The sequence below is a fragment of the Varroa jacobsoni genome, unplaced genomic scaffold (assembly GCF_002532875.2).
Source record: "Varroa jacobsoni isolate VJ856 unplaced genomic scaffold, vjacob_1.0 scaffold_1017, whole genome shotgun sequence".
Classification (NCBI taxonomy): Eukaryota; Metazoa; Arthropoda; class Arachnida; order Mesostigmata; family Varroidae; genus Varroa; species Varroa jacobsoni.
This window is the reverse complement of record NW_019213919.1, coordinates 179,752-205,622: the sequence shown is the minus strand read 5'-3', so window position 1 is coordinate 205,622 and position 25,871 is coordinate 179,752. Positions and strand designations below refer to the sequence as shown.

The 25,871-nt window shown below is 40.4% G+C and overlaps 1 protein-coding gene across 1 annotated transcript; it reads right to left on the bottom strand.

Moving 5' to 3' along the window:
• Positions 1 to 6: 6 nt before the first annotated feature.
• LOC111265816 (uncharacterized) lies at positions 7 to 25,871 on the bottom strand. Its single transcript, XM_022842744.2, has 8 exons — positions 25,408 to 25,871; positions 4,712 to 4,945; positions 4,288 to 4,360; positions 3,859 to 3,927; positions 3,434 to 3,519; positions 1,996 to 2,101; positions 1,595 to 1,732; positions 7 to 1,156 (listed from the first exon to the last, which is right to left on the bottom strand). Exons 1-8 carry the CDS (start codon positions 25,620 to 25,622, stop codon positions 338 to 340), a joined length of 1,740 nt encoding a protein of 579 aa, XP_022698479.2. The 5' UTR covers positions 25,623 to 25,871; the 3' UTR covers positions 7 to 337.

Below are 25,871 nucleotides of genomic sequence, written 5' to 3'. Positions count from 1 at the left end.
AGATTCTTGTCCAATTTGCATTTTTTAAATAAAGCTAAGTGTCAAAATTAAGTAAACAAAGAAGAAACGTACACTGCCTAGGTACACAAGTGCTCTATCAATAAAGGGATTCTTATTATAAATTTGTAACAGCTCCAAACGGGCTGTGTTTATCTCAGGATTCTTTCTTCTTTTTAATCCTGAGGCAGTTGCAAGTTTGCTCTTTGACATTCTAACCCCGTTTGTGGTAGACATTGCATTAGAAATCTATTTTATTAGTAGGGTTATCATCGATAGAGTTTACTATCGTCACATTGTATTGTTACATGCAAAAGCAGATGTGGACATTTTTTATGTTTTAGTCTTTGTGCTCTTGCGCGACGCTGCCGAGCATGTCTCCAAAGATGCTCAGATTAGGTAAAGCTGTAGAAGACACCATGAGCTGTTCCTGCATTGGCAATCGATTGTCTGGTAGAAAGCGTCGGTACTGTCCGTACGAATTCCGAAAGTCCTGGAGATCTTGATAATTTTTGTGTAGTTCTTGCTGATAGCCGTGTCTTATATCTTGCTGAGATTGATTGTCAGCACACTGAGTAATGCCTTGTTGCTGGCCGTCGCCATTCAATTCCGAAGGTTGACCATCTCTTTTATTTTCCAGCCGCGGCTGGCTGAGGTCCTCCGCGTACGCGTACGGGTCCCGCTGACTCGCGCTGTAGTCGCGGCCCTTCGCGGATCTGTCAAAGCTGCTACTTGTGTTTGTCTTCTGTGACTGTCTCCCAAGGTCCTTTCTCGATTCTCGATTGTTCGTTGTGAGATCTGTAGGTTCTGACGAATGAAGCTCTTTACGCTTCCTGCTTACTGAAAAATCTTGAGGCACCACAGTTTCCGGGTCGGAGCACGTTTGCCCAGAATGGCTAAAACTGAAGGAAGTGACTGATGTAACACTGCCCGTCTCTCTGACCTGCTGGCAATCGGAGAGACACCCATTCGCGTCAGAAATATCATCAGGTGGATCTTCTGTGTCCTTTATCGTCTTTAGCCCAGGGGATAGTAAGTCCATGACGTTGAACGAACCTGTAGCTGCAGGTTGTGTGTTTCGAGTTTCTCCTGATAAAGTCACGTTATTCTGAGTGGTCGTAGCAGCTGGCCGAGATGAGTATAACATATCGGTTATTACCTTAACGAAAAATGGATACAGAGAAAATAACCTGAACATCAACTTCAACAGACATCCAACATAATGAAAAAGCGACTTGCATATATTGATGGCTACCGTCATAAGACATTGCTAGATGTTCTCTTGAGATGTCGTCATTTTCGAAATTTAAAAAATACAGGATATTTCTTTTAAAGAACGTCCGAATATGGTCTTTTTCACTCAGGTAAAAATCGCTACGAATACGCTCTATTTAAATCAATAACAATGTTTTTTGTCTTAATTCATTATCTAATATGACGTTATTAATTATTCTTGCAAATGCTGCATTTTTGCGGGGTGACATTATCCAGACAATGCGTCAAGTTCATAGGGCTAAGTGGCTTTCTAAGCACCCTCTGCTTTACACGTCGTGTATCCAAGAAGTTAAGTAAAAGCACGTTTTGAGCTAGTACCTACTTCTGCTTTAGGATGGCGATTGTTGTAGAAGACTGAAAGCTCTGCCGCGGCCATTGCTAGCTCAAGGGAAAGCACCTTAATGAGGGCTAAAGGGGGTCCATATGACGTTAATGGAAATACGTATCCTTTTGATGTTTCCTGAAACATTGAGCAAACCGGTTCAATTCGATTGCATCTAAAGGAGAAACTAAACAATTATAACCAGTTCACTGTTCTATTTCTTCATAAAAACGTTGATACAGCAAAAACTAAAAACTGGAAGTGGATCGCAATAAATCGACCAGAACTAAAGGTCGTGTTTAGCGGTTAAATATAGGTAGACCACGCCAACTTTCCGAAAATGGATTTCGGTGAGTTTTTTTTTCTCAGACTTTTGGCCTGTATCTATTATCAAAACTTACGTGTGTATAGCCAAGTTGATGTAAGATCGGCGCAGTGCCCTCCATTCTGACCCATTTTTGAGCGACACCACCTTTCGAGAAGGGAATCTTGTTCCAATGTTTATACCTTGAGTGAAATATCCAAGATAGACGGTTACTAATTTGCTTGCCAATTAACAAAGGGCAAGAGGAACTCTCTCAGTTAATAATGAGGTGATCTATCTTTAAGTTAAACGCATTCAAATCGATTCTGGAGAAACTTTTAATTCATCTGCGCCTACCTAAAAGGAAAAGAAGCAGCGATTTTAAGGCGTCAAAACAGAAAAAAAAAAGGGACGCAGTTCCCTCATTTGTTACTCGCTTGTGATATGCTATTTGAATCTGCCCTTTCTGTTCTGCTATAACTGTATTGTATTTTTCATACGTATGTTTAACTCCGATGAGTTCTTCAAATATGGATGTTTCAGGTGAAAAGTGCTATATTATGCACCTCGTTATAACCAAAAAGCTGCCGAAACGATCCGATACATTTGCCTTCTGTACAGTAACGACGCTATCGCTAAAAGGAATGCTTAAAAGTTTGGCAGATGCCCCCCTGCTCCAACCGACCGTTTTGATGACGATCATATGAAGACTCTTTTGACAAAAGGTGGCCGACGAAGATATCTGGAATTGGCCGAAAAGATGGGCTGCTGTGGTATTTCGATGTCAGCATGGACCAAAGATTGTTATGGGTGGTTATAAAAAAACTTCAAGGCCCATGATCCAGCCGGATCGTTGTCTAAGGAGGTTAGGCTCGGATTTAGTAGGACTGGCAAAGGCTGATTTACTGAAAATTGCTTCCTACAAACTAAAGAGTTGACCGATACGTGTATTTGTCCTTGTTGTATCCTAGAGACACGTAGTGCTGAAAGCCAGCCGTCTATTGGAATGCCTAACAGTGATTCCGGATGTAAATCCCGCAGCTTTTAGTTGCATCAAGTAAACTAGACTATCCAAGAGAAAGGAGGTCAGAACATTCTACTCCACGATACCGCAAAGCGACACACAGTAAACATCGCCAGAGTTGCCCTCCTTGATTTTGGACGATTGGATCTTGATTTGGTCTTACTTTACTCAAAACGTGGTTGGACAACACCTTTGAGGCGAAATGCACTAGTTTCTGATAAGGCAGTATCCAATATTCGTAGGCAAGATGAAGCAAGTGACGAACAAACAAAGGGATTGGATAGCACGGCAACTTACTGTCAACTTATAGCAATAGCAAATGTCGTGTTCTCTATTTAGTGAAGTTTTTCCCAAATTTCTACGAAATTTTTCCCAGCCTAATAGGAGAGCTTCATTGGTCGGAAGATTGTCTCGACCTTGCACTAGTAGCTTCTACTCTCTAACTAGAATCGATTTGTATTTTCTATGGGACAACATGTTGTAAAAAACTCAATTGCTAAAGGGTACACACCTTTCCCTAGATGGTTTTAACAATTCCTTAGCATACTTTGCCAAAATCCGCAGGCAGTCACTTAATTCCATTAACGACATTCCATTCTGGAAGAAAATAAACCACTTACGGCATTAAGTGGCTATGCAATTGAATCGAAGTATTGGTATCCATTACGCTTAGTTGCTGACTAAAAATATAGGAGTCTACCGCTGTGGTGTGAGTTTTTTCCGTCCTAACAAAGGATACATATAAATAAGCACTTGCATATGGAAATAATGTGCGATAAGAGTTAATGTTATAGAATTAACAAACGTAAAATTCTAAGCATAAGTATATCCCTCAAGTCTGATCCTGACTATAGTATCAGACCTATGCTTTTGCAAATAACAAAAAGATTATGTTGCTATTTAGTGTTTTTTTTTTTTTAAATTAGAGAAGCATACCCTCAAGTTTGCGAAAACAAGATCTTGAATATTTATCAAGTCAAATTTCTTTGGAAATGGGCAATCCACCTGTTAAGAAACAGAAAAGTTACCACACAGTTATTATTCAGTGACTAACAGACCATCGCTATCCAGTACATAGCATGCGGCTGCACTGAAATCGTCTTATTTAGTACAGAGAAGCTGGTTTAGAAAGCAGTGCTACAATTGGTTATCTTAAATTGGTTGGCTTAAATAAAGGTACACTGCTTTATAAATGCATTTGTGAAACTATTTCAATTATTTAGTCAAAAGAATCAATCAGTTTCTAAAAGCAAAATATTGTCAATATTTTTCTGTACAAAATATAATACATACATTATAGAATGAAACACATTAGGCTCAACAAATGGAACAACAAAGGCTCTATAAGAAGAGCCTTTATATTACCTGAAGCATAATGTACACGGACTGATCAATCGAGCTATAAGTGAGTGCCTCCAGGGATATCTCTTTTGCAGTTCTGAAAATGAAAGCATGTAAAAACACGATGATGAATGATAACAGTCATGTATTAATAGACGTTTAGGCTGAATGGCATTTTTCCACTACCAGATCTTATGCGACCTTTCATTCACAGATCATGACACAAAAATATAGTACACTGTCCTCTAACAAAGATCGCTGTACGGTAAACTTTCAGCCAGAGCTCCGTGGGTTCTCAGTCAATCAGTCTGCTTGCTGTCGATGCTGTCGCAAGCCAAATATACGGACAATGAAAAATATTAGCTTCGGATCCTAACTTTCGTTTAACTGCACAACAAATAAACCCACTGTCTAGCCCATTTACGCCTAAACGAGTCCTTCAGCATACCTTGGGTCTGTGTCAACTGTGTACCACAATCGCATAGGGTCACCTGTGTTCGGTTTACCAGCAGGGGTTGGCGAATTTGTCAAACCCGCCAAAGCACTTGCTGGTAGCACGGCCTGTTTCGAAAAATCCAGTGCTGCATCTGGCCCTCCACTTGCATTATCCGTGCTTCCACTACCAAACGCGGTAGGCCCTTGCCAGCCTAAGCCGGTATGCGCTCCCGGGTCCATAGCGTTCCTAAAAAAAGCGAAACTAGTTTAAGCAATTAGTATTATTATTTTTGCTATTAGTATATATATCGGGTCTACGTTCAATAGAAAAGGAACAGATCTCGAATATGTAGTCGGTTATTTCGGTATACTCCCATACAGCCTAAATGATGTAGCTCTACGTTTTAGACCTATACGGTTTTGCCAGACTTTAGCAGAAAGGGAACCCCTTAACCGAAAATGAAAACTGGGTTATATATCCATAGGGTACTATCAGACAGTATTATTAGAACTGTATGTTGAAACTACGAAATGAACGCGAAATTGTCTTGAGTCTTGTGGATGCCTTGCCCGAAGCACCACTGGCAAGGGGCGTCGTCATATGGAGTGGAAAGAGCAGTCACATACTGCCGCCGATTCAAACAACAAATGCAGTTAATTTTGGATGGATTGCCTTTGTTGGCTCTCGACACTCTGACAGATTTTCGCACTGGGAGCAGTATGTCATAATATGTAGCACATAATATGTTACTTTGCCCTTGGTTACAAGATTCTAAACTAAGGACATGTCTCACGTTGCGTTTACTATATGCTCGACGATTCTCGGTAGCTTGATAAGAGATTGCGACGCTTCATCGTCTGAGAGTCATTCGAGTGAACGAACCGTAGTGGTTATTACGAGGTGCATATGAGCAATTGTATGTCCTTCCTGTCCTTTCCAACGAGGCCGCCCAATCACCATTTCACGCTACATTTCGCTTCAAAATGGCGATTTGCTGAATTTCGTATGAACGAGCTTTGTGCTTGCGATTATATTCAATAACACTATTTTTCTCAATGCTTTTCGAATAAGCTATCACAGAAAACACACTCGGTAACTGTTACTTACATTTACCATAGGAAACACTATCGAACAGTTTTACCCCACATATTCACCATGCCCAGAATTTGTGTTAGTACGATTCCCAATTCAATTACGCACTACTTACATCTCATTGGTAGCGGCTTGTCGTATCCGACGGAATGGTGTTACTCCGACAGAATAGTTCCTGAGCGGGTTTTGCGCATAAGCGATGACCGAAAACTTTTCTAGACCCATGTGCAAAGCCGACTCAGACGAGCGCGTTCAAATACAAGAACCGCTTACACTTGAGCTAGATGTCAAAATCCGTATCCGATTTTAGACGGCCGGCGTGATTGAACTGGGCCGGATGAACATTTTAGCATACGGCCGCAACAAATATTGGCTAACCTGATATTATCGTAAATGCGTCTCAGATTATCAGACCCAGCCTCATATCACACCCTACTCCGGGTATAGATTAGTATCGAAGGTTGAATCCAACGTGAGCCTTAGGCTTGTTTCGTACCCTCAACTTTATCAGCCGGCAAAATGTACCTTGAGAACAGTATCGGAAAAGAGGCTACCAGAAAAACTTCTATAGAGCCGTAGGCTAAACGAAGAACGAAGGCAGGTTATGTTCAAAAGGCCAATCTGAGACACGCACGCTGGGGCACGAAGAAAATACGTCTCATCTATCAGCACGACCCGAACATTGCTACGCTCGTGAATCAAGTAGCATACGAATTGCCAGAAGAATTTCATACGATTGTTGGCATCCGTTGTGATCTTCCTTTGCAACCACTGCTGTATGCGTCATAAATAGACAATTGAAACCGCTGGAACCGACACCATAAAAAGAGTGATGATACACGCGTGGGTCCGATCGTATTGTGTTGGATAAACACCAACATAAAGACGATGACTTCGAAGGAAAATTCGGCAAAGAGGTCGCTTTTCGAGTCTTTCCGCAACCCGCAATAGGAATTAATTCTATAATCTGAGTATAATTAAGTGCTCAAAAATATCAATAGCTGGTTGGGCAAATTACTAAAAAAGTTACTAAAATGAAGGTTAACGATATACAACTTTTAATGATACGACAACGAGGCTACTGCCAATACGTTCGTTATTGATTAAACCCGTTCTTCTTATACGTATGTGTATGCGCTTCGCTTTATATTTCGAATCACTGATTTGAAATCAATCTGACTCAGTATAAATTTTTATGAGAAGACTTCAAGCCACCCCAATGAAGTTTTAGCCTGGACTACGTATATTTATATCTGATTATTTTTTTCAATGTTATCGTTTTAGGGTTACCATGAACATTAGGAAGAGGAACACTTGCCTAGGTTGAAGGAATCGCGATTGCTACCATTAGTTTAGAATGGATGCTCATTGGAGAAATTGCTTACTATTTTGTTTAAGTACACATAAACCCATATTTCGACCGCAATAGCTCATCTCTCGTTTGGGACCTGCCGCACTCGAAAAAAACCAATTATCATTTGCCCAGTTAGCGTATTTTGTGTATTTGTCTAATAAAACCCACTAACATATGACAAATGCCTTCTGGATCTTTGTAGACACCCATATTTTCTTCTCTGAATAGATGTAGTCAAGCAAGTTGTGGATTTCAGCATGAAGTACGTCCCGAAGCGCTTAGTAGCGATCTAAAAAGGTAGCACACTGATAAGCCCTGAACTGGATGATAATAAATAGTTGATCATAATTAAATATTTTTGCAAGAAGTATAAGAAGCAATGACCTTATATTGTATTGATCTTCGAGCGAAGTAAACTTACACTATACATGTAAGTGCTCTAATAAATAAACAAAATTTTTGTTAAAAAATTGAATTATTACAAACAGACAGACAGACGGTCTGTTTGTAATAACTCAATAGTCCGTGATAAAGTTCTTTCGAAATAGCTCGCCTACAATATTAACGTCGTGTAAGTTTACTATCTTTAAGTTTTCTGCCGAGCTGGCACCACTAGGTTCACTTGCCGACAGTTTTTATTGGGAGCTTCCTTTCCATCCAGATCAATTAGCGGCAAATGGTCCTTTCGTCCATAGCTTCCATCATTTAACAAACCTCACATGCACTTGCTGATGGCACCCGAATTACTCTGTAGCATACAAATACGATGACACATCGATTTATTCGTACCGATTCTATCGGAATCGGTTACATTGAACAGTAAGTAATACTGAGATAGTTCTACTTCGTAGATTTCACCCGTTAAGGTATTATTATAGATATAAAAGCTCTTGCTGGAACAGTTTCGCTTCTAATTGCTTCTGAAGTCCATGGCGTTCGATTGTTTAGCTGTACACAATGTACAGGCGCTCAGTTGTATCTATAAGGCAAGTCGTTGTTCGAAAACAAATCTGCGACCGTAGTAAATGGGTGAGAGATGAAAGTCACTGAGGGTGAGGGTACACTACCTATAAATGAGACGAGCCTTACGCAACACAAGGCCTTGTGCCGAAAAGAAATTTGTGAGGGTCTACGACTGGGATTCGGAAAAGTACGGGAGTAGATGATGAACTGCGTAAAACCAGCAACCTGTTTAGTAATTTTCAACAGTTCCTCCAGCGGGATCGGGTTTGATCAATCAAAAGTCCCGTTGGCCTTAGAATACTTAGATCATAGATCCGGTATGTAGTCATATCAAACTATATTTTTGTTTTCGGTAATTATCTCTATTTAAACAAGAAAAATCTTCACTTTCTGCAGTAAGTTCGCCAAAGCAAATTTTGCAACTTAGCTTTCTAGCCAATGGGTTCATTTATCCAATTCATATTATTGTAACTGTTTTTTTATTCAAAAACTTAATAATTGGATTACCATAGTGCAAGTAAAATGAACCTTGACAGGCCTCATTCTACTTTTGCACCGAATTTGCCTCTTGCTGACAAATGAATCCTATCCTTCTGAGTTCTTCCTTAGGGGTCGCAATTGTTGTCCGCTATGCACAAGCACGAACTTTAAGCCGAAATTATCATTTGTAAGTTTCACAGGTTTCTGTATTCTTACATGGACAGCAGAACTTCAATTGGGGATTATTTTTCTCCGCTACGTACTGTGTCCTTTTCTGTTTTAAAATAAATGTCAGATTCTATCTTTGTATTGGCTCTGTCAGGAAGTAATGTCATTCTTTTAATTTAATTTTAGCGATCCCAACTTCTACCAGCAACCAAGCTCACCTATCAAGATTGTTTATTGACCTTCTCCTATCGTGTGAGACACTGACAGATCTCTCGACTAATGAACGAGATATTTATGAAGACGATCCATTTATAGATGATCATTTGCGGATTTCTGCTTTTTGATTTGAATTATTTGTACTCCAAGCTGTAATCTAGACAATTGTAATTCTCTAGAGCGAAATCTGTATTGCAAGCCGAACATGTGTTATGCAGCAGGATCTGCCAAACTATTCGTCAAGGTCTTATAGCGTGAAAGGCTGACCTACAACAAAATAACGTCTCGCGAGTCTTTATCTCTCCACGACCTCCATATTGTCAATTGTAGTACCCAGTTTAGCAAGCGCAGTCCCTGTTCGTAATATCACGTTCTTTTCGAAGCTTATACATAGTAAAGCCCTCCCTAAAATCCGACTAAATTTTACCAGTTGCCTTCCTGGAGGCCTATCAGGGCTTTCCACAAGCTTAGTTCACGTTGAAGGGTGCTATGGAAGACCTTTTTCGATCCGCCATACAAACCTTGGTAACGAATGATTTTTTTCTGGTAAGTTGCATGCATATAAGTAAACTGTTCTTTATGGCTTGCAATTAATTTCGATAATTTAATATTCTTTTGAAACAATAAAACTGGTGTTATACACTGTTACCTAACGCAGTATTGCTATTTTATTTTTCCACTCTATCGTACGGAAAATTACTGTGAACGAGCTGATACGGGATTTATTAGGCTGCCGTAAAGGTTAGGTCTTCCTTTACTCGGAAGTTATGTGCCTGTCAACCGCTTCTTTATCGGATAAGTTTTATGAATAACTAAAAAATATAAAATCCTCCCTATATAGTTTTGTTATTTTGCGAACAGGATTTTACTTCAACTTATGGCTCTAAAGATCAATGTTCCAGGTAGAACAGGTATATTTTCGATATATTTAACTTTTTGTTGAAGTAAAAAGGTCATCCAAAGTATCCCTGGAGATCTTCACCGCGTTGAGGCGATTCCTCGAAGGTGGTTCGCTAAGTCCAATAATGGCACTTCGCACCAAAGCAACGCACCCTACCCATCCGGCTGTACGAGAACCGCGTGAAACTTTTTGAGGACAAACGACCAGCACACAACTCGTGACTTGGCCAAGAAAATGAGCTAGGAAAGTTTGACTATGGTCAGGCATATTGAATCTATAGAATCCTATTAAAAAAAGCCTGGATGGTCCACAACCTGCGTAAATTGCATTGAAGAATTCGGTTTTTCGTTGCCTCTCAACATCTCGTTTGGCATTGAGCGACACACGGCTACAATGACAGATCCTTTTGCAAAAACCTGTTACGGCTGACGAGAAGTGCCGCACAAATGTTCTCAGGGGGCAAAATGCCCAATAAAGGACGTTTCTAACTGAAAATACTTCCATAAAAAAAAAAAAAAAACGTTATTTGAGGAGGTGAGAAGTTTCTGGAAAAACAATTTGGTCGACAAATATTTCTGTATGACTTAGTGGCACGAGCAGACGAGGCTGTGCGACGAGAAGTCCTGATAGGCCAGGCGAAGTCTTCCTTTTTCAAATTACACAATGCAAACAAAGAATAGTAAGATGAGCGTAGGAAACAAAGAAATGAGACTGTTAAGGACCCGTATATTCTTTAGATATTAAATCGGTTAATTTTCTCAGGGTTGCATAATTGCCAAAAGATCCTGTAATATTGTATAGTGTAAGTATTGTTTCAAAACGATAAGAACAAGAAGAAGATTTTTCTACAAAGGTTATTTTTAAATTTTTGAAAGATTTGTTGAAGTAATTCGAAAATCTCTTTTCTATATTTATGTACATAAGATGATGTAAACATGTTTTTACGGAAGAGAAAAGACAACTATTTTGTTTAGGGTACTGTCACAGCAGTGAAGCTTCGTAAACCTTACTCAGGAACATCCTGTAATCACAGCACGATCTCGTCTCATAAGCGAATATAGAATAGATAGAAGAAATCAAGCCTTTGATAGATTTTTTCTTGCCCGATTAAGCCGCTTGAATCAACCGAGCTCTGATTCCCTGTAGAGTTACATGCCATCTTAGTTATACTTTTTGAGATAATTTAATAATCCATGATTCAAAGGGAATTTCAATGATTCTGTCATGTAGCCCATCATGTGTAGTTGCTTCACTTACTTGGCAAGAATATCTAGAATACCGTCACGTAGCAATTACGTAATTCAATGGAGCTACCTAGGTATGAAAAATGATGAATGATCCACGCAGGACCGAAGAAAGTAGTGGAAAATCACCTATGAAAGCACTAATAAAAGCCAGCGAACTTTAACTTGATAATTGACTTAAGCCTGAGCAAAGAAAGAGATGAATTATTATAGTTCCGTTATTATAGTTATTATTGTAGAAAAACATTAGCGAAAACATAGAAGGTTAGCTTGCCTTACTCATTTATTGGAAGAGTTAACTGAGTCATGCAAATAATCGGAAAGACTGTTATGAAAATAGTTTGACCTGCCATTTTAAGGTTCACTTTTGAATTTTAAACTATAAATAACAAGGGTTAGTTAAAAATAATGTTTGTTGAACTCCAAACTAACCTAGGTGTAACAATCATGGATCATAACAGACGAAGTTTATACACCTTTACATCACATATAAAAAAAAACCGAACGATTTTACTAATAGAAGTATAGTTATAAGGAGCGCATCTGTATAAACATTAGTTTCTGTCCATTTGTTGCTGTTTGGGTTTTTACAAAGAAAATAATAATAGAAGAAATGTTATTATTAATTTAATAATTAACCCGACTGGCTAGCGCTCATTTAAACTACAATATTCACAGACATATGTGGCGCTTGGTTGATGCAAATCTACTATCTATGTAGCATATTTTATATGCAAACGCCTGTTCCTTCTACCAGCTCCTTTCCACTCAGAACTTCTCTTTTCCCCTGTCAAGGAAAAACTGTTTTCTCAATTCCTCGCATTTTTCTTCTTATTTAAACCATTTATTTTTTCTATATTTAATTGATGCTGTCTATTAAACTGGCCATTTGCGGGGATTCGTTAAATCTAAGCTGCGTGTTCATTTGTTCCGTAAATAAAAAGGATTCCAGCAAACAAATGCACGGGACAGTTATATATATGGGTATGTACAAACCTAGGATTCGTGTTGAAGAGGCTGGAAACCTGCGTTATAATAACTGAATCAAATTAATGCTGATTTCATGTAAGACAACGCAGCGTTTATTAGGAGCTAAAGTATCGGCTGATTCGGTCGTTGAATCGCTGCCGCTGGTACCTTTTGAGCTTCTGCTACCATACGCTTAGCTAGACCCCTAGATGACAAAGCCATGATCTGATGCTGCAGAAAGTAAAGCTGTTCGGCAATTTTAACTTCGCACGTATCAGTCACCTAAAAGGTTAGTCAATCCGTCATTAGTCGACGTACGAATGACCTACACAATAGCCTGCAGCCTTGACGCCTTGCCTTATCCCTTACAGAAGTTGGCAAACGTACGTTTGTTTTTGAAGAGTCGGGAGGTGCTATTTGCAACGCGATCGCTGTTGTCCTATTTCAGTTTCGTGCAGACTCGCGGAAAGTATAATTCCATGCACCATGCAAACAGGAACAAGGTATAATAAATCTAGAAAGTGTTCCGGCCATGCTGCTCTTAGAAATACAATGTGATCGGACTCTAATGACGTATAACTGGAATTTCTCTGGTGCCACATATTCTATGATTTGAAATCCGCATTCGAAAAGGTTGTTCTTGACATACCCATCAAGTCCTTTCAGCTACCTGGATACGACAGCCTTTCCCATTACTATCGGACCCGCTCAGGTCACAGAAAGTAATTTCTCACACTTCTTACGCGCATACCCTTCATCTTAAGCTGTCTTCGGCAAAAAATGAATTTTGGCCATGTAAACCCAAGTTTCGTCTATAAGCTTAAGTAGGTATAGACTTTGTAAACTGTGAGCCCGTGTGGCTGAAGTCATAGTTACTACTATCGATTCAATAACACTCTGAGTGTTTGTTCCTAAAGATTTCAGGTTATATATATATATATCTATCTGTTTCACCAGTATACAACGCAAGCGTAAAAGGGGTGTAGTAATAAGCTGTTTACCGTTGTAAGATCGTAATGCTGCGGACGACTTTCTGTCTCAATGAATGGAACCGATGCGCAGCGAATAAAGGCGCTTTAGCAAATTTATAACGAGCACTTATGAGATAATGGCGGGGAAGAGGGGAGGAATATTCTGAGAAAAATGGCAGTTGCAATGAACGTAATTAGCGCGTTGGTTGGTTGGTCCAATTGCAGGCCGAAAAGCTAAAAATGTAACATGATTTAGAACTGGTATAACATATATGACCTTGGAGTTATTGTGCGGAAATTAGTGCCTCGATCGAGACGGGGAGATTGGCTGTATGTAAAGGGAGGTTCGTTTGTTACTTGATTAAAAATAATGATTAATAGTAAGTAATTTTTTAGTTTTAAGATAAAGCCTCTTGAAAGATTCCGCCCTTCACTGGGCTTTACCAAAACGCCTACTGAGTTGAAGATTGAAACAAAGTTTCGTTCTAGAGAGCTGTTATCATAATATAAGTTTTCAGCTGAATTTGAAAGGTAACCGTTTTGCTTGTTGGCCTATTCGATTATTTGCACCAGTTGCTGGAAATGACGATTATGGAAACTTCTGATCAGCAAACGCCCATTGGTACAATAGACTGGACTGACGTTAAACAGAGCAGTAACGTTACGCAATCTTTGCCGTTGCACACAGCTTTGGTTCTTAGCTGATTCCTTATATAGTAAAAGTTTTCATGGTTCACTGGTATTAAATTGAAACGATCTCCGCGCGGTGGCTTCAATAGCCCAGTCTCTGACTGAGAAAGCCAGCCCATAATATTTCCCTGTCTATTTTTGGCTGTTAGCAGTCGAAGTGAACTCCTCATTCTAACACCTTATTCGAGTCTTATATTTTTTTTTTTCAGTTTATGTTTGTGTTAATTTTTAGTTGCCGCTTATGAATTACAAGTCCCAACCCAAACGCACATCAAATACTCTCTCAAATCGGGGGATTTACTTGTACCGATAATCTATTCAAGAGAAAGACACCACACCTAGAAAAAATCAGAGCAATCTGTGTAAAGTATATATCTGGTCTAGTGTCCATGTTCTGTTGCAGTTGATCTCTCCACTTGTCGCACAATCTGCCAAGAACAATTGTAAGTAATCTAGGAAAAACGGCTTCCTAAGCAAAGCAGCATTAAGACAGGACGACTGACTCCTTATAGTGCAGACCAACCGCTGAAATCGCTTACATTGGAACCCCCTTATTCTAATAGGCCTTTGTAGCAGTTTGATCGCAGATTTTTTGAGATTCTTCATGGTAAAAAAAGCAACAGGAAGTTAGGTTAACAATAGATGCATTGTTACTACGGTAAACAAATTGTAGACGTCAATAAAATAGTTGATGTACAATTTCACTTAGTATTTTCGAGCACTTCAATCGTCTGTCGTGTTTCCAGTTACCGCAGTGACTATTAACTATCTATGAGGTTCAATAGTATATGTTGACTGGTCATTTCGAGTGCCTCTCTTTCCTATCGAACTTTTGCTGAGTGTCCTACGCGGCAGCACGAAACATTCAAAGCTTTTGACCTTATTCGTGTTGATTTTTAAATGAAAGAAAACTGAGTAATTGGTCAAAATGAAGCCCGAGAATCAACATCCTGCGAAGGATCAACATCCTGAAGAGACTGCGTCCTTGACACTTTACTTCACGTGTCGTCAAGGGGCAGTCGAGCAAAACTCTGAAACAGTTATGTCAGACACTAACGGAAACGATGCGTTTTCTGCTAAGCGATAACGCGACAGTGTTATCTATTTCAAGCCCCATGACTTTTCGATACGCGCAACTAATACGGGTACCTTACGACGTTGGCATCAGTTAATGACGACCTTTGGAATCTCGGCTTGTATATTTTTTCGTTAGTAATTCAACTTTCGTAAGTTGAATTCAAAAAGTTTTATTCAATAACGTTTTCGTTTAAGTTTCCCTTCTCGATTATAGTCCCACGGTAGCTGTCCGAGTCTTATGTACAATACGCATGCATAAGCAGGGGGGACAAAAAGGACAGCGGGAGCAAAACAAATCTGTGTTATTTAAGGCTGATTCTATAATCAAATTAGCACGGAGATGCGAGCAGTAAGAACTACATTAAAGTTATTCCTAGACATAAACAACAGCCGACTATGACTCACCATTTGCGTGCGCGCTACTACGAATTCTCTTTCAAGGGGATGTGTTTTTTACAGGGCGCGTGCGTCTTCTAAAATGCCGCTGGCTACAAGAAATTGCCAGTTTCCGGTGAACCTTTATTCTCTGTAAACCTTCTCGGCGTTTGGAGTGGAAAATATGATATATTTTCAACATCGGCGGCCTAAATCATTAATTAATTGCGCGCGTCACTGGCTTTACTCAAAGGAGCAATAAAGGTCCTCTACCTGTATTGTGCTTTCATAGCAATGAACCTCAAGGACACTCAGCTAGCAGAATTAGATTGGTCCTTGTTGCAAATGAGTTTATCGTTCACTATCATTCATAAGACGTTGGCAATCAACGAACAACTAGAGGTTGACGCTCGTTTTAAAAATCGGATACGAGCAGGATTCTGATCGATAATTTTTCATGGTTTAATAAAAACAGACCGACCATTAGTGCACCAGAAACACTTGCTATTAAACCAAAAGTACGTAATAAGGGCCTCGTTACGTGCAACGTGAAGGCGAATTTTCTCCCGTCAACAGGCAGTCTAGAGACCTTGCCGATCTCACCTGCAAGTTTACTGTAGTGTCTCTGTGTCTGTGTATATTGTTATTCAAAACGATATTCTCAAAGCGATTTGATGTTCCCTTGTTAATGTTACGGGCAGCTGCGTCGAAGTTCACCCAAGCGTTCAGTTTGCTGTACGAACCCAAATATTTCAAGTAACTTCTACCTTCACCTTTATTTTAAAATTAAAGCCACGCCTTCCTAAGTGTACTATCGGTTTTGTTAAACGCAAGCGAGAGACTGAGTAAATGGAAATCGCCTCGCAGTTCATACGAAGATGTATTTAAAATAGTGACTGTTATCTGGATCACGAGGTTCCAGATCGGTGAGCTCGCTGGTATGCGCTTGATTCGAAAACGCAGCTTCTCTAAAGTTAACGGTTATTCGCTGCGACCTACTCAAGTCAATTGGACGGGGCAAGTTTGTTTGTCATCCCCTGATAGTATAGTTTTTTTTTTTTATTAAACTTACGAACAAATGATGGTCTAGGTTTAAAACCGGTTGGAGGCACACTTTGTTTGGTGGTCAGTCGTACAAAGCAATGCTTAACTGTAACAATACAAACGTACAACTCAAAAACGTTTTGAGTGATGCGGCACTTTCCACAAAGACCCACCATGCTGGCATCGGTCCGACGTCTAACAATCACTGCAGTAAAACGGCCAGTAGAGAACGGAATCGGGCCGCATGGACAAAAATTACGTTACGCGAAGAATGGAGAGATTGTTAGATAGATTCATCTTTGAGGGTCCACAAATGTGCTTGGTGCCTCTTATTAGTAAACGATGGCTGTCGCCATCGATAGTTACACACCCATAGCACATGGTACACAGCTTACATACCTTCGAGGCAAATTTTAGTTAGCCGATATACGACAATAGGATGTTTAAAGATATTCGTAACGGTATCGAAATATGTATATATACATATATGCCACCGCATTCCTCGAACTACATATACTCAGCAAGTGCTTTGTGGGGTTAGGCAGCCGCGCTAAGAATATGCCTATAGTCTTCGGCGCCAATTGGCAATACAATAAATAACAACTACTTGGCCCAATGGGGGGGTCAACTGTCAACCTTAGCCCAGTGGCCTAGGTCCTATATGGTATCCACGATTACCATGGTCCGCACAGTATATATAATTTTGAATCACTCACTGTTACTCAGATTCTCGCTTCGCATTCGCCTAGTACTATGAAGGGGCACTATCCGCCAGAGAGGGTGCTGATTCGTAAAGGAAGCACCTTGTTATGTACGTACTGTTCACCGAAAATTCGTCACAAGGCAAGGTATGAAAGCCTGTGGCATTTGAGGGATCTGTCTGTAAGGGTTGTCCTGATTAATCCTGCCAAAAGCCGTGCTTGCCAAAAAAAGCACGGTACTTTTGTCAAGTCTGCCGCATGCTTATAAACGTATACTGCTGATTCAGCTGACTTCATAGAAATCTTCATAGAATCGGAACGCATACGCTGCGAAAGGAGCTGAAAGCTACTCGGTTTCAGTAACAGCCGCTTAATAATAAGTATATGCCGAGTAACTCAGTATTTCGGGACTGGCAAACGGTGCCGAACTAGCCGAAGCTTACTACTGATAAACATTACAAATATATGTAGCTCTAGAACATTCGACGTAGTTTTTTCGGTATTTAAACTCAAAAATTTTAACTTCCCACGTAAACATCCTCTATTAGATACACACGTTAGGTGCTACCCATGTACAAAGATTGGGCAAAATTTATCTAGACTTATCTGGGGTTTTCTCATGAAGACTAATTCTGTTTGTTGTAAAACTATTCTGCTTGATGTCTCTGTATCATCAGCGTACTATCATTCTTTTTAAATTGACGTTGAGCGTGTGTACGAATATGCAAAGTAGGCAGTGGGGTTATGTCGTGAGTTATCTTGTCCCTATGCATTTTTTTGAAGTTTCGGGACTCAGTAGCTTCGTGATTGCAGCTCTTAGCTTTAGCTAAAGCGATCCACAGATATTTGCGATTTCGCTATCTTCGCAGAAGTCCTAGTTTAACGCATAATTTGTCATGAGGCGAAAAAAAAATTAGGTAGTTCTTCAATAAAGATAGTTAAATGTAGATAAAGAGCTGAAGGATCATTACCTTCAAATCTCGTCTATTTCAACCACCAGCAATGTACGCATTTGATCAGCGTTACCGGTACAGACAAAAGCTGCTTTGATACTGTAAGCTGCAGTTTGCCCCAATGGGCATTTGGGCTCCATCAGCGAGTCGTTTCAATTTGTTGTCTTGGCTTCAGCTTTGCGAACTAGATTAAAGCTGACATGACACGCAAGTACTAACCAACGCGTTTTATAGCACTAACGTAGAAAAGGTTTAGCAATAATTTAATGTTATAGAATGAATAAAACACGAATCTGTTGTTACAGCAAAAAAATAAGGATGCGTCCAAATCAACCACGCCACTACCAGACATGTTACAGGCAACGATATTTTGCAAACACACAAAATCCTGAGTTCCTGTAATTTTCGAATACGAAGCGATTTCGTGACTGCTATCTAATAGCAATCGGTCCACATATGCGAAAAAAGACCCGTAATTTTGTGAAACGGCATTAAAATAAAAACACTCTAAGATAAGACTCTGAGGTATGTCTGCTATCTATACGCTAAGTTTTGGTTTGATCGGATAAATATGTTTCCTGTAAATTTATATATATATATATATATATATATATATTATACGCGTTGTGAGCGGCCAACTTTGAAGCAATTCAACATTGATTTTGTAGATTTATTAAGAATTTTTACATTGCGTTGATTTTGTGAGAAAAGTTCCGCTATGAACAAATGCTTGATAAAGAACGTCAAGCAGATCTTCTATTATATTTTATTTAAAAAAAACATATCCAAACTATTTATGTAATATTATGACTAAATGTCCGAAGAGTTTACTTGTGGCTTGTTGTAATTTATTTTGATTTCGAGAAAGGATCGACGTTTCTTGCAAAGCAGGAAACAGCCTCTATAACTAACTAAAATGCCGTAATGAGGATAGTAAATATGTATTTTAGTGCCGTTACACTGCTTAGTAAACGTGTACAATCTACAAGCACCGCTGATAGATCTTGAGAATTTTTTTTACCTTTCGTATGTGCTAGAGGACCGAATCTCTTCTATCCGGAAGAGACGCCCCGCTTAAAGCGGCCATGAACAATCTAGCGGGAGTACCTAAAATAAAACTGATTTTTTTTTTACAAAAATTAACTAAATTTTAGCATGTATTTTCGCAGCTTCAAGATCCAAGGAAACTGAAAAGCACGATAAACAAGCTTTAAATTGTATCTTTAAGACAGGCGCTGCCTTTGCAAAAGTAAAAGGTATGCCAAGAAACATCTCATGGCGTTTTTTCCACTTTTTTGAAGGCAAGTGTAGTTGATACAGCATAAGCGACATTTCCACAATGTTAATCAACAGCGTCTAAGTGACTTTATATATTAATTTGAAATAAAACGTACCCAGTACAGAAGCTGCTTGGTTTAACTGTATAATTTTGAGGGTAATTTACACCAGAGATGGGTCTTCTTACCTTGAAATTCACAGCGACCCACCGTTGTACCTTGCAAGACTGTGTGATTTTTCAAAGCAAATTCGACGGCTCAGCGCAGGATCCGCTCGCTGACCTTTGCGTAATCGTCTTCCGGTCAATCGACGTAGCGATAAGCATGCACACCACTTTTTCTATTAACCACTCTAGCGCACTCTATTGGAAACACGAATTCGATCTACCTGAACGGTTTAGCATATAGGGCGTTTCTTACAACAGGGACAATTAGGGGGCGCTTTTTTTAACGTAGGGACTCTAGACCGACATGGCGGTCTTTTCCGCCGGAAAAACTGCAAAGCAAAGGGGACACAGTTCTTGTTCACGCGTTTATCTCGTGGCTTCTGTTTTTTGCTCGATACAACTCTTACAGCCTAAGGATGTCAAGCGAATGTGCTTTCGACTACGAGATACGCAAGTTCGTAGACATCTACCTTTAACAGAGCAAGTTGCCGTGAGACGAGGTGTATCCCTCCGTATGTGCATGCAATCGCTGGTTAGACAGAAACGCCACCGCCCCTTGGCGTCACACAGCTGTTTATTCGCGCATCGATTCTCTCACCCCCGCCTCTTTGGACGCATCCCATCGAAACCCCATTCGCTTCTAAGCTTTCTGCGCAACTTGTCGTTGCTTACTTCGCTCAAGAATACCACCCCCACAGCAAAGCCTTTAAACCCACGGTCCTCAACCCCGCTGAGCACCGACGCCAAAAGGAACGTCCAACACTCTTTTTGGTCGTCCCACAACGTAGGCGGGACTATTCGGTGGCCAATTAGAGCGCAAAGCAACGAGCCATACTATACAACAGGCCTATCTCTGGAGGCGGCACCGGAGGCGGGGCCAGTCGTTGGACTGCCACTATGACGGGTTGCAACCGCCTGTGTCTGTGTGCGGATGCGAGTGAGCATGTGTTGCTAAGTATCACGAGAGGACCTGGTGGGAGTTTACGCGGGGGAAACGCTTGCACTGGGGCTGGAAAAAGGGTAGCTGGGATGGTCGCGAGAAGGAAGTCTGGGGTGGGACTTGACCGGGGGAGGCGCACCGAGCGTCGGACTGGTGAAGGGGGCGCAAAGGGCGGAAGGGGGCGACTTAAAGCAACGGTGTTAGAAACTCGGCTGACGCTGGCATAGCGGTAGTGATAGGCCTCCAACGGCGCCGCCGCCGTCCCAGTTAGTGGCAATGGCAGTGGTATCTGACACATCCGTTGATTCATGAGAGCAGTCCCTCTTTCTTCGTCGCTATCTAAAAACGACCCGCAACTTTCCCTATGGCTGCTAACGGCCACGGGCGATACCATATGTTCGTGGCACTGCTCGCGCGTTGTCTCAACGCGCAGAGTCCCACGTTCACTTTCTGTGTTCAATTCTGCTTTGCCCTGCCATGCCTATTCCTCCGGTCTTCACCTCCTCGAATTTGCGCTCGCATACAACGAGTTGAAGCATGACGTTGCTGTGTGCTTAAGGGTGGCTTTGCACTTTCAGGGAATTGGTTATGCGAGAAGCGGGTGTTGCGGCAGCAAGCCTACGGCCAAGGAAAACGGATGCGCATAGCAGCAGGCGGTTGATGGTGTTTACTGGTCGCCTGTCGTAGCGAGTCCGGGAGCGATCGTTGGCAACGTTAGGACAGACGGAAGGAACAACGGAGCACTCGGTTGGGATGATTAGACGAAGAGCTTGTATAGGAGAATTGCATGCGCCGGTAGTTCGGCCGTGTGCTGTGTATTGCTGGGATCAGAATGGAAGTTCAGCTGGCTACGGCGAAGGCACCCTTCGCCGACTTCCCCATCCGCTATGGGATGTCTCCCGCTTCCTAGCGGAATTGCCGCTGGGGCTTATGACGGTAGGTCGGCGAACAGGCAGGCAGCACTGTCGATGATGGTAAAAGCCTTAGAGGACTAAGCACAACTAACACCGCCAGGTTAGACTATTACAAAAGTCTAAAGCGAGGACGATGCCCCAGACTGAACAAGACGAGCTCTGAAGGGTGCGGAGCAACAGAGAGAACGTGAAGGAGAAGAGGAGAAAGTAAGCCAACTTGAACAAAGGGCCAACCCATTCGTTCGTTTGCCTGTCGGGAGGAAACTGATGAACCTTGGATATTACTGCGAAGCAAGCATCTTGTTGGCTGTGATAATGCCAATGTAAATGGATGCCAGACCCGCACAATAGGCGAGACACTGCGGCGGCATAATGATTTTTTTTGGGTTGCATATTCCTTTATAAACAGAAACTTAATGGGCATATTTTCGATGACGATGCATGGACTTCTGTTGACTTCGTATGTAATATTATTGATATATTGTACAATGATAAACGATTGAAGTTCCTCTGGATATTCCTAACAGATAAAAATGATGGCCTTCTAAATGGATAACTTGCAAAACATATTACTTTTTTGTTGACCATAATTATAGATTTCAATGATGGCCTTAACACCGCAAAAATGCTTTCTTAAAAAGTCTAACTGTAAAAAATCAATTTGCAAAACACAGTTAATTGACGAAACCTATTTGTTTTGTTATGTGAAGCTTCCCGATTTTATTTATCATTATATTTTCTATAAACACTTCGGGGTGCTTCCACTATTACGTGCGGTGGTCAACAGTTGTTTACGTCAGAACAAATTACTCTGCAACTTCAGTACCGATGCGGGCGTACTTAGTGACTTTTGAATTTCTTACTTCGAAGCCCACATTTTCAGACGTCTTGATTTAAATTGACGAGGATCATAGCACTGTATGCTTAAACAGGGGTAAACTGAATAAAAAACAAAGCTACTAGAACTGAGGACTAGAATACGATTTGGCTTTTTTGAAATCTAGCGGGATAAACAACCTCCTTTCACTTCTTGAAAATACAACATCTGAAAAATTTTTTCTTGGACTCTGAAATTCGTATCAATACTGTATCTGCTAGAAATTGGCCTACAGATGAGGTTTTAACCATGGTACTGATGCATCAATTAGTTTCAGTGTTAAAGGAATTCATATCGGCGGCAGTGTTTCTAGAGTAATTGCGGCAATTGGAAAGCAGGTTAATTAAATGCTAACGTTTCCCTAGCAGGCTCAAAGCCATTGCAGTCGTCGCAGGCGACGGACTAAATATACTGTTAAATGGCAGCGCTTTACATATCATTATTTTCATTTTCACCAGTACGAAGCCTTCAGTTTGACAAATAGCTAGAGTTTAATTTCCCGTCTTGGAAGTCAACGAAGTGGGTTTTTTTTCGGTGGCACTCCTACAGTGACTGTAGGAGGGTCATCGAGAGGCCTCGACTTGAAGCTTTATCATTTCAGATAACAATATCTGTCATATTCACAAGGCTACTTGATCCTAAACTAAGTCTATTATTTTCGAGAGCTTAGTATCAGAGACACAACAAAAGGCTGCAACTGACACAAGCAGTCTAACAGCTGACGACAAAAACAATTCTAAGCAGCCCATAACTTTCTATAGGCCGCTCTAAAACATACACTTGCGAAATAGTGCAGATTTTTTTTTTGTTTTTTTCAACTATAATACCCATTATACAACCATTTTAATTTAGGCACGACGTAGACAACCCAAATTAGAAAGCTTTAGGTGGGCGCATTTTGTGAACGAATAGCACTAAACACTATGTTTGACTGAACCCCTTAGAGGGACAACATTCATATCTAATAACAAGAATCAGAAAGAGGCAAATCGAGCTAAAATTAAAGTCCCGATAACGTCTAGCAACGAGCAACATGAGCAAATTAAAAACGCAATTAAATAAATATAACAAGCAATGACGTAGAATGATGGACAAAACACTTTTTTTTTTTAAATATTTGAGTTCCACTGGTAGCAAAAAAAAAAGTTTAGTTTTCTGGAAGTTTTAAGAACGGCATGGTCCAAAACTGGAAGCGTTTAAGTATATGTCATCAGTGTGACAGATAGGAAATTAAGAACTTAGAGAGCGTACTTGAGAACTTCGACAGCAACGATGGCTCTCACATTGTGAGTAGAGACCTGATATGTAAATCCGTAGACGAAAACGTTCCGAAGTAAATAGGCACCAAGTGTGTAGTGAAGAGCGCATCGGTTTGCATTAGATTTTACCGAAAGCGTTTAATTTAGATATTTTATTACAAAAGGTTTTTGTTTTCACTACAACATTGATTTCTCGACAAGAGAAGGCGAAAAATGAAAAAAAAAATATCCTTAAAGCCATTTTTGAGACGATGAACAGATTAAAGAACATCTATAGGCACGGCCTTAGCTCACCTTGGAAAAAAAGGATTATTATGCTAACTAAGAAACCACGTTACAGCTTATCACAGTTGCATACTCGGCCACGCCCCTTATACTGACTTTTGTCCAGTGTACAAGGGGTCATGTATTATTGAAATGTTCAGTTTTCAAAATCTCGTCAGCTTTGATCAGGTATTGCGTGTTGTGCGTAATGCTGTCCTTTGGGATCCAGCTTCACCCTCCCTAGGAACCTGTGTTTTTGCCGACAACTGGTTCGTGTTATTACGACTACAGGTAATCCTTTAAGTTGTCGCTTCATGTACGCATACCCGAGCATTAGCTAATTAATGTTATTAGTAACAACCTTGTCTACCGCCAGTTTTGACATGGTCGGTTGTAAACGCCGCTTGTTGAGAAAACCTTTTTGTAAGCGCGTTCCGCTCGGACTTTACTTCAGGTACTACTATAGGGTACTTCAGGTACTATTATACTCATAAATTTCTAGCTGGGCTGTTCCATATTCATTATTTCCCATTACGTACATTACTCGATAGGCGTAATTAAATGCTATCATAGAACAAATTTGATACGGTGGTAGGGCAGTATACATTTGTAGAGGTGTAGTTGAAGGACTTCTGCTTATACGACAAACAATTTGTATGAGAGATAGATAATATAGGCGCATGCTAAAAAACAAGCGGAGATTTATCCTGCAGACCTGAAGCAAGTCTGAGCAGATAATAGATCGATTTGCATTATCTAGCATATAAAGAATCCTCAGGCTACCACATGTTCAAATGAGAAACTATCGAATGGGACCCTTCTCGGTTAGTAGTTAGAAGACAATTCTTAGCCATTTTGATTTTGTTGCGATCCGTTTGTAAATTAAGCAGGGTTTAGGTTGTCTTGGTGATTAGAGAATGCCAGAAACATACAGACGCATATCTGCAAAAGAAGTAGCTTCCTGTTCAGGCGATCGATCATGAGTCATTCACGTATATACCTTGATCTTTCAATGATTAGGTTATTAATTAGTATTACTATCGTTCATCATGTACCTCCCTGGATTTCAACAGTTTATCTTTATTTCTCGCTGTTGAATTTTTCATCTTTTCCATTTAGGCTGGGTTTCAACTGAACAAAATCTGGGCCGCTGTCTCCGGAAGAGTTTTTTTTAGCTACATCTATTTATGTACCTAAATTCACCCATCGAATTTTAACGACGACTTGCTGTCGACAAGGCTAAAACATGTTTCTAAGTAAAAAATTTCACAGGCAGTAAAAATCGTTACATGCTCAGAGTGCGATTTGTACTACCGCAAGATCGAGAATAATGTTTTTGTTATGTATTATATGTAACCTAATTGTATAAGGTTCAAGTTGTTCTCAAATTGAAAATTTCTATTAAAACTAAGATGGATATTAATAAATTTTGCACTGCCACAGCGGCCATTGTGCAGTATCGATGACGCGAACGGAGATGGCTCGCTCTGAACTATACTAATTCGATCTAGCAATAATATCTATAGATTGCTCTGCACTGGAAGTCGAAAGACGTAAGTGTGTACAGTCGTTATTAAGGCAAAACCTGCTAAAGGAACGAGTTCCAGCGTTAATCAGTTAATTTGCTAATCCTCGGTTAAATCTCTGATAAAGGCAAAACAGCTGCAATTAGGTCAAAAGATATACTTTACTGAGAAAGATACACTTGCGACCATTGGCGGACTATGCGGATGTTAGCTATGACAACTATATACGATTGACCTCACTGATGTCAAGCTTTTGACACCAGCAATGCACTATTTGTTAACTTACGTTTCAGGCATCTGGTCACTCACTTCTGTAGTTTCGCTTAAAGGCTCCGGGTATTCCCTTATCGGCCGCACAGTTCGCATAACAAACACTAGAGGCTCAGACGAAGATATGGCCTTTGAATTGCGGCTTGGTCGTATGCTTTGTTTCAAACCGGATATACATAAAAACGATGTTTTGAACGATATTTTTCTACGTATGTCATTCCTAAAGGCCATGCTGATTCAATATAGCCACTATTCGTTTCGATTACAGCCTCGATTTGGGTTCAAATGCTTTTTTTAAATCCTTCGAACGCCTTTTTAATCGAACGAATGAGTGCTCGAGTCTACGTGTCCGTATCCATACTTATTGGATCCTCGTTCCACGTTCCACACGTAAGTAAACGGATTCAAACCTGGGCTATTCGGTGACCATACATGCCCGTTCCAGAACATGCGCGTATTGTCAAGCAGCCAATCCTGCAC

Coding starts and splice junctions, on each gene's coding strand:
- LOC111265816 (XM_022842744.2), bottom strand. CDS start 25,622: ATGGCCTTTAGGAATGACATACGTAGAAAAATATCGTTCAAAACATCG. Junction 4,946..25,407: donor AGTGACCAGATGCCTGAAAC/GTAAGTTAACAA, acceptor CGCTTTTTTTAG/GAACGCTATGGACCCGGGAG. Junction 1,157..1,594: donor ATCGCCATCCTAAAGCAGAA/GTAGGTACTAGC, acceptor TTTTTCGTTAAG/GTAATAACCGATATGTTATA.